Source organism: Astyanax mexicanus, chromosome 13 (genome assembly GCF_023375975.1).
Source record: "Astyanax mexicanus isolate ESR-SI-001 chromosome 13, AstMex3_surface, whole genome shotgun sequence".
Lineage (NCBI taxonomy): Eukaryota > Metazoa > Chordata > Actinopteri > Characiformes > Acestrorhamphidae > Astyanax > Astyanax mexicanus.
In genome coordinates, this window is record NC_064420.1 from 1,432,881 (window position 1) to 1,441,730 (window position 8,850).

Consider the following 8,850-nt stretch of genomic DNA (forward strand, 5'->3'; position numbering starts at 1 on the left):
AAGCTGCGCTCGTTTCTCCTGTATACCAGAAACACATCAACTAGAAAAGTATAACATTCTGGACACGTAGACTTTTCTTTCACTAAACATAAAATACACCTGTTTTCAGGTTAAATCCACTAAATTTTTAAACATTAGCTTATGTATTGACCACAGTTTAAAGTCTTAATAAAGAAGAAAACAAGTGTTATCAAAAGAAACCAATTTCCATAGTATAATCATGTTAATTTCAAATTATATTACTGTGGAAATTTGGAGAAATTACAATTTTGGCAAATTCAGAAAAAAGGCCTATTTAGGCATAAAATAAGGCAATCAAAAAACACATGTACAGTATGTTTCAAGTAATAATACTGTAATTAATCTGAATTAATATTATGGTAAATGTATATAGACCAGATTTGGAGTCCTGTAAAACTTAAAAATCAAAGGGTTATCATATCACACCACTACATTAGCAAATATTATTCATTTTTAATGTATGAAAGTTTTATGCTTCAGGTTATTGAACTGTAACAATTTGGAGTAATGGGGAGTCAAACTGTTTAATCAGTTTTTAATCAGTTTAATCAGTTTTGCATAACCCAAAGTTTGGAGTCCTATAAAATCAGCAAATCAAACTGTTATTAAATGACACCATTAAATTATTGAAGAAGCCTTTCTATATTAATAATGCATTAAAGTATGAAGTGATATTATTGTAAAAGTATGGAATAATGGGACATTAAACTGCGTAAATCAGATTTTGGATTCCAATAAACCTAAGAAATTAAACTCTTGTCAAATCAGATTATTAAATTCTTGAAGAAGCATTCCTATACTATTTATCATAAAAGTTATAAGTAAAAATACTGCAGCAATTTGGAGTAATAGGAAGTTAAACCTATGAAAAAAAATGTCCATTTGGTTTTACAGAAACCTGGCTCCCTCTAGCGGTCATTTTCTGATATAACGAAAGAAAAATAACTATTTAAGATTTTTTTCCAGGTTTTTCAGGCTCTTCAGAGTGAGTTAAATTTTTACCCTCTTATTAAAAGCATTACCTCTTAATAATAAGCACAGACATACGATTCTGGACAACGGCATCAAGTTTTATTTCCAAAGACAAGAACAGATCGAGGTGTTGAACCATCTCTCCATATTAGCATGTGTCCTCTATAGCAGTTAGCTTTTTATTTATTAATTCACCTCTGAATGTTTCTGATCATCAGGTACAGTCTCTGCTCTACAGATGTTGGTGTTGTGAATATGTTTTTTGGTCACAGCTTGGATTCTGAAACACTTCAGCATGGCGAGCTCTGTGAAGTCTATTGACAGCTGAGAAAATCAGGCCTGAAGGTGCTCATGATGGCATGGCCTCTGTGGTTATTGTGTCAACATCCACTGAAGAACTGTGTGTGGGATCCTCCTCTCCTGCTGCCTCGGCTATCTCCGACACAGTCTGGAGAAAAGAAACAAAACAGGAGTTCAGTAATCTACCAAATCTTTACATTTCTACCAACTGCCATGAACAGAAGTCCCCTTTATGCAACTTTTATTGCTAATATATGCTATACACCTTTTAATTACTGCTTTATCAATATGAATAAATATTCCTGAATAGTTCCTTGTGGATAAATAAGCTTGTGATGAGCTTAGGTATGTCTCTTCAAACTGAACAGACTTCCTCTATTCCCTATTTTGGAAATCTAGGAAAGTCAACAAACAATTAGAAGAGTTCTGATTTTAGCCGCTGTTTGAAACCAACAGCTACTACAAGCTGCTGGCCTTGATTCAGGGCTAAAGCAAAAAGAGTCCTGATCAGACACTTTAGCCATGCATAAAAAAAGAAAAATACACATTTTTCCTTTTCATTAAATGTTAAGTGTTTACAGCATGGTTGTATGAAAAAGGTAACGTTACTTTTTGGATAAATCCGTGATTTCAATCCTTTAAAAATTATGTTATCGGATTGGGGACATCTCTAATTACAGGCCTTATTAAAAGCAAGTCAGAACACCTCTTTGGGTTGGTTCAAACTCTGGTTCTTTGGTCTGGACCATGGTACACGCCCTCTTTTACACCTGATACTTTGGTTTAGACACAAACTAAAAAAAAAGTCTTAAAGTCTGGACTAAACAAGGCAGGAGTTAAAGCAAACTTTGTTTTCTTTTCCCTCTGCTGTTTTCACACGTTTACCTGGTCTGTCACCGACATTTCATCCGTCTCTGAAAACTCTGCCTCCTGTCCTGAGCCGTCCAGCTCGCCGTGCTCAGCCCCAGTCAGGATGTCCATGGGGGCTTCAGCTATGGCCCGGATGGTCTGGTCCTCCAGAGCCAGCGCTGTGTCGAAGAGCAGAGGGGACGGAGGACACTGCATCCCCTCGTCTCCCACCACATCCAGATCCTGCAAAAACAAGCAAGACTCACTTAGAAAGTTTTGATACATCAGCCGGCAAATGTCTGTGCTGAACAACATGTTTGGTGGTTGGTGTGGTGCAGTGGATAACACCACTGCTTGCCCAGTGAGCTACCATGTGAGAGACTGAGGGGTTCAATTCCAGGTCTGGGTGACTGAATGCTGTGCTACACCATTGGGCACCTTGGGCAAGACTCCTAACCCTACAATGACCCTCCTCTGTAATCAACCCAACTGTATTCTCTCAGACTCTGGCTGCTGATAGCAAGAAGCATAATCTTACAAGAAAATTCTATTGAATGCAGATCCCTAAATATTTAAACAACACATTTAAACAGTTGCATGTGTTTAATTATATTACCTCTATTTCCCTCAAAATTGTTAAAATAATGATCAAATATCTGTACGATTAAATATGTTAAAGACTAAAGTCTTTCAGTGTCCCAGTTGTTCGACTGTATGACAGTATTTTCCTATGTGCTTACTACAAAATAAAAGTGCAAAATGAACCTCTTGGACCTTGTATTTAATACCACATGTCCTCGCTCTGTAAACAACATCACTGCCATGATTAACATCACTTTAACAGGCTCTAAAACTAAACAAAAAACAGTATAAGTCCACAAGACTTAAAACAACCTACTACCCAATAACTGACAACAGTTCCTGTATGTAAACAGAGAGTAAAATTGGTTAAGATAATTAATATAATCAATAAAAGGATAAATCATACATCGCTGAACTCCAGCGGTAGGCTCTCTGTGGGCTGCAGCTCGGCGGCGCTGAGGTACATGTCCGTGGGGGCGGAGGCCAGCTGCTCTGGTGCCAGCGTCTCTGGCTCAGGTTGGTACATGGGGGGTGGCAGAGACAGGTGCAGCGGGCACCGCGGTTCCTCCGACTGACCCATGTGCACGGGCCGGTCACAGGGGATGTCCTTCAGCCCGGGACACATCTTAAACAACACCTGGCTGCTGTCCTGGTAAATATCTTTACGTTTTAATGGCTAAAGAAAACGTATGAAATAAGAGCAATGAATTTAAATGTCTTAAAACTGAACTGTTTTTTTTTTTTTTTTATTTAAGACGCTGTTTAAAACCAACAGCTTCATCTGCTGTCCTTTACTTAGGGCTAGAACTCATATTCACTAGTTTTTAGGTGTGAAGGACCCTGTTTAACATGGCATGGGACTAACACTGGGGTAGTGATGCTAACACACAGAGAACAATGCTAACCCATTCACTACGATTGTAATGCTCACACCGTAGTAGTGATGCTGAAATAGGCCACAGATACAATAGTGAACAGTGATGCTAATACCGCAACAGCAATGCTGAGTGAGGCCTGTATGGTATCAATGCTAACCGAAAGCGCAAATTAACCAATCAATAAGACCATTCTGAATTAAAGGTTGTGTACTAGAATAGGGAACTACTACATATGTGGCTAAATATTTTTTAAAAAGTTGAATTATGCACAATGTGCTAGAAAAGGATACGAGAAACACAATGTCGTGTCATTGGCAGACACTGGTTTGAGCATCGCGTCCCTTCCACAAAGGAAATGCATCTCTGGCTCTGTCGTACTGGGTGGGTCTATTGGAAATAAGACATAAAAATAAAAAAATCAACTTAAATAATTTAACATTGCAGTTTTAAGTGTGTGTGTTAGGGAGTGTATTTGCATATTATCCTATTAAACAGGTAATATCCAGATAAATCCACATAGATTTATCTGCTGGCTTGTGCCAGTGCTGTTTTACACACTAAATAAGTCTATAAAATGTTCTTTCCATGTCCTTAAATGAAACCATCCCAAACGTATTCTTTTGTCCTAGTTATCCATTTTAAAACAGATAAAATGACGAAGAAAAAAAAGAGAATATGCATCCTATGTATTAATCAGAAAAATCCCGATATTAATAAAATGGTTAAATCTCCTGAGCATTACCTGTGGTGATGCTCCCTCAGTGATGGCCTGCCTGCGCTCTCTGAGCTGCCGGTGTAATAAAGCCTCGACGCCGTAACGACGACGATAGCGCCGTAATGCCTTCAGCTTCCGGAGGTTCTCCCTCTCCTTCATAGACAGGCCTTCAGGACCCGTTAACAGACTGGTGCCTGTTTAAAACACAGCACACAAAGAGTCTTACATTTTGCATGTGGGTTCTTAGTGTGGTTTTAATATATATAAACCCTCTTAATTTCATGTTTCTATTAACATTACACAGCCTGTTACTATGAAAACTCATGCAGTTGCATTGTTTGAACACCAGAGGTCAGAATTCCGCTAATGCAAGCCAGAGAGCCAGTGGGCGTAAGCAAAGGGCAGAGAATGTGATTCATTTTAAACTAAAAGCAATATTACCAACGATTTTTGAAATCAGTCTTTTTTTTTTAAAAGCCAATCAACAGCGCACAAAGGGAACCATTACAGCCCTACCCTGTTATTTTAGATTGGTGCCATGAATGATCAAAAAGGCACCCTTTAAAAAAATCCAGAAAATCTTTAAACCATATTTTTCACTGTGCTTTATCATTGCAAAAACATGACTGCTGGTGAGTTTGTTAAACATGTGATTGTGAAAATATAAAACGGTGAAGTAGTCCTACCGATTGTCTCATGCTCAACCTTGCGGCTGTGCAAGTAGCGTCGCTTCTTCTCCTTAAGCAAGTGCTGGAGCCGTTTAAACTGGTCTATGTAGAGCGACTGGAGTCTGATGAGCTTTTCACGAGTGATGAGAGCGACTTCTTCAGCCGTGTAAACACCAGCATGCCTACAATAGTAAAATAATGTATAATATACTGTAAAAAAAACAACAACACAGCCTGCAGACGGTTAAAAAGTCAGACAGTTAAAACTATAATTCAGGATGCTGTGGCACTGAATGTAAACTCACTTGAGAGGGTCCTCGTGATCACTGTCTATGCTGTCTGCTTCACTATCAGGATCTCCTCTCCACATCAGATCCAGCACCACTGGGTCCTGCTCCTCTTCACTCCAGCTGTCCTCATCTGAACAAAGACAGATTTATTCAGAGAGGAATTCAGAAACTAAAATAAATGCTGATTTGAAGAAAAGTGAGAATTATGGATGACCTACCTAGAATTCGGCTTGCTTCACTACGCCCATCTAGACCCAGAGATCCTGACTCTGCCCTGTTGTATCCACTGAGCTGAGACAGAAGGACCTCAGGGGACGGTCCTGAAGAAGACTTGCGCATTTGTGCCTGCAAAGCCATAGCATTTCTGCGAGCATGCTCAGCACAGAATGTCACCCTGGATGGAGAAAATTACATTCAGGCCAGGTCAAAAAAACGGATTATAACTGCAATGCTTTATTCTTCATAACACCTCACAATATCTCAAAAAAACAGAAAAAAAAGTGTGTTTTTCCCCCACATACTACACACACACTAATAGCTTTCTTCTGAAATAATATAAATAGTAAACCTCAAAACAGAGTGGGAAATATATATCATTTATTTGGGTGGGATATTCCTTGCTGCAAATATCATGGTAATAAATATTACAAGCCTTTATAAACAAACATACACCTACATACAAAAAAATACTGTCGTCTACACACTGTACTACACACATTTCTGTAGCACAGAAATGGAGTGTGAATGGAGTACCCCCTACTTAAATTTATAGGCACATACACACTATTAAAGCAGCTCATGCATACTAGGGCTGCAATGATTAGTCAACATAATCTTTACTATGTTGAAATTAAAAATACTTCAACTTCAAATGTCCGAGCAGGTGATGTGCATTAGGAACAGAAGCTGTGCGGGATGGAAGACATCGCCAATGACCAATCAACAAGTCATTGTCGGTTAAATAGTCGGTTAATTATCAGCATTTTTGGATTGTTTTAGTTTTTGATCAGTAAACAAATAATTTTAAAAAATCATCAGTTGCACTTCACTTACCCGTCCTTCTTCTCGGGTTTAGGTGCTGCACTGGGACAGCGCTTGCCGTTCTTGTTGGACACATAGCTGCACTGCCTGTACGGAGCGCTCTTGTCCTCCAGGATGTGCTTGATGCAGAACTCCCAGCCCTCCAGACGGGGCTGAGAGCAGGTTCTCTGGGTGTAGGCGCAGGCCTGGGGCTCCTGGGCGCGGCCGGTCTGGGTGACCCTGCCTCGGCTGGACGGCAGCACGTGGATCCGAATCCGGTTCATTCTGACTTCTGGTGAAAAACAGATTAAAATAGATATAAAATTAGATACACTAGTGCAGTGTTTTATTCCTGCAAAATTCTACAGCACTTTATGCTTTCCTCTGCTGACAACTTTTATGGAGATGCGGATTTCATTTTCCAGCAGGACTTGGCACTTTGCCCACATTGCCCCAGAGGTATAGATTGATCTTATACAGTATTCTAATTTTCTGAGATACTGATTTTTGGGTTTTCATTGGCTGTAAGCCTTAAAAATCATCAACAATAAAATAAATAAATGCTTAAAATAGAAGTGTAGTGTGAAATACATCTATATAATATATGCGTTTCACATTTTTTAATTGATGCACTAGTATAGATAGCTGCTGTGACTGCTGTAGCTGAAGCTTGCTTTAAGTGTTTAGGTTACACTATTTATAAATATAATACTGCTTAATATTCAACATGTAGAGCCTGAAAAATAGGAGTAGCAGTGGAAGGACGTGTTAATCTGGCTTAAATACGACAATAACTGTTTAAAAAGGTACTAATAACATCAATAATGATAATGCTGATTTACTTTATACAGTTAGCTGACCCAGCTAACTAGCTAACCTAGTTAACGTTAGCTGGTTAAAAACGCTGTAAAGAGGATTCAGCACGTTTGAGGCGGTTTTACAGCCTGTTTATTTTACATACTGTCAGCACTATATACTAGATAATAACAGGGTACAGTACAGTATTGAGTAAAAGAGTTAATTCCACAATAAATATTATTATTATTAAACGTTAGCTAGGTTAGCTAAGCTAAGCTGTTTAAAACCGCCGCTCTGCAGCAGCAGCACTCCGCCATCTTTCAACTGCTACTTTAGCCAGTTAGCCCAAAGCTAAACCCGCACAAACCCATATTTCAGCTTCATAAACTCCATAAACAGCTTCTTATATCGATAATCTAATTAATATCTGTTTATTTAATGATCTAAACACTCAAAACTCACCGATACTTTTCTCCCCAGTCGCCTCCCTCCTTCACCACAACAGCTAAACCACCGACACAGCGATGACTCGGCCTCGAAAGATTCGGCTCTAAGAACCGACTCTCTGTAGTGAACGAGTCTGTGAGTGTTCACTGAGGAGGGGCGGAGTTTTACACACACATATTATACGTTTAATCTAATTTATGTGTACTAATCTTACCTATATGTGTCTTGATTTTTTTTATTTTTATGTAGCACTATGTTCCATATTGATTATATACCAAAACAATATAAATAATATTAATAACATTTAAAATAATGATGTTTTTTATTGACCTAAAACAATATCAATATTTCATGGTATTTTTCGTGATAACGATCCGTGTATTTCAAGAATACACTACTGCAACAAAATTAAAATTAATTGTATTATTGCATACGATATCATACGAACTATCTCAATTTATCCATTATTAAAGTAAAATAAATTATACTGGAAATGGAAAATAATTTTCCTCTATTCAAATCATTCAAGCAACAACAAAAAAGAGCCGACTCCTTTTAGTGAGCCGAGCCAAAAGAACCGGTTCTCTAAAAAGAGCCGAAATTCCCAACCCTAATTACACCCAACACAAAGCTCGGCCTGTTCATAACGTCCTCCCTCAATGACCCGCCAACCACAAACATGATTGGACCGCTGGCTCTGACTGATGCATTTCATTGGATAAAATATATGTGAACGACGCAGAACGCTGTTTTCTTATTGGCTGTGATGGCGGTCAATATTTGGGTCGCAATAAAAACAAGACTGCTCTGACTGTAGGCTCTTTTTTGCTTTATTTATCTTTATTTATCTTTCAATTATAAATAAGTGAAATTAGGTTTGTAAATCCCATTAATTTATGGCTAGTAAAAAAGATGCCACTGAAATAAAATAGTGAGCGAGGTCAGGATGTTGGATAATATCCATTTATCTTCTTACCTTATTCCCAATTCATTCTAAAAATGCTGGATGGAGCTCCATCATTCCAGAGAACACTATTGCTGCACTATTTCTGTACAACAGAGGAAACTCTTGCTTTTCTTTTTTTCTGAGGTAGTCCTGATGAGTGCCAGTTCTATCATAACGTTTTTGATGGATAAGAAGTTCTTAAAAAGTTTTATACAGTGTAGTTCTTGCTTTTCATAATCTGAATTAGAACTATTACAATTATCCACTATTCCTTTATACCCCTCTAACCCACGCCTGACATTAATCAATATGGTTCCAATAGGCATGTATTGATCTGCTCCTCCATTGAGTCATATTATTTAGC

The 8,850-nt window shown here is 38.2% G+C and overlaps 1 protein-coding gene and 1 non-coding gene across 2 annotated transcripts; both read right to left on the reverse strand.

Moving 5' to 3' along the window:
• Positions 1 to 1,070: 1,070 nt before the first annotated feature.
• On the reverse strand, positions 1,071 to 7,674 carry kansl2 (KAT8 regulatory NSL complex subunit 2). Its single transcript, XM_022677082.2, has 10 exons — positions 7,556 to 7,674; positions 6,329 to 6,587; positions 5,494 to 5,669; positions 5,291 to 5,405; positions 5,004 to 5,167; positions 4,345 to 4,511; positions 3,893 to 3,989; positions 3,131 to 3,384; positions 2,179 to 2,385; positions 1,071 to 1,441 (listed from the first exon to the last, which is right to left on the reverse strand). Exons 2-10 carry the CDS (start codon positions 6,577 to 6,579, stop codon positions 1,343 to 1,345), a joined length of 1,530 nt encoding a protein of 509 aa, XP_022532803.2. The 5' UTR covers positions 6,580 to 6,587; positions 7,556 to 7,674; the 3' UTR covers positions 1,071 to 1,342.
• LOC125780706 (small nucleolar RNA SNORA2/SNORA34 family) lies at positions 1,639 to 1,783 on the reverse strand. The gene has a single exon (XR_007423984.1). It is a non-coding gene; the product is annotated as a small nucleolar RNA SNORA2/SNORA34 family (small nucleolar RNA).
• Positions 7,675 to 8,850: the final 1,176 nt, after the last annotated feature.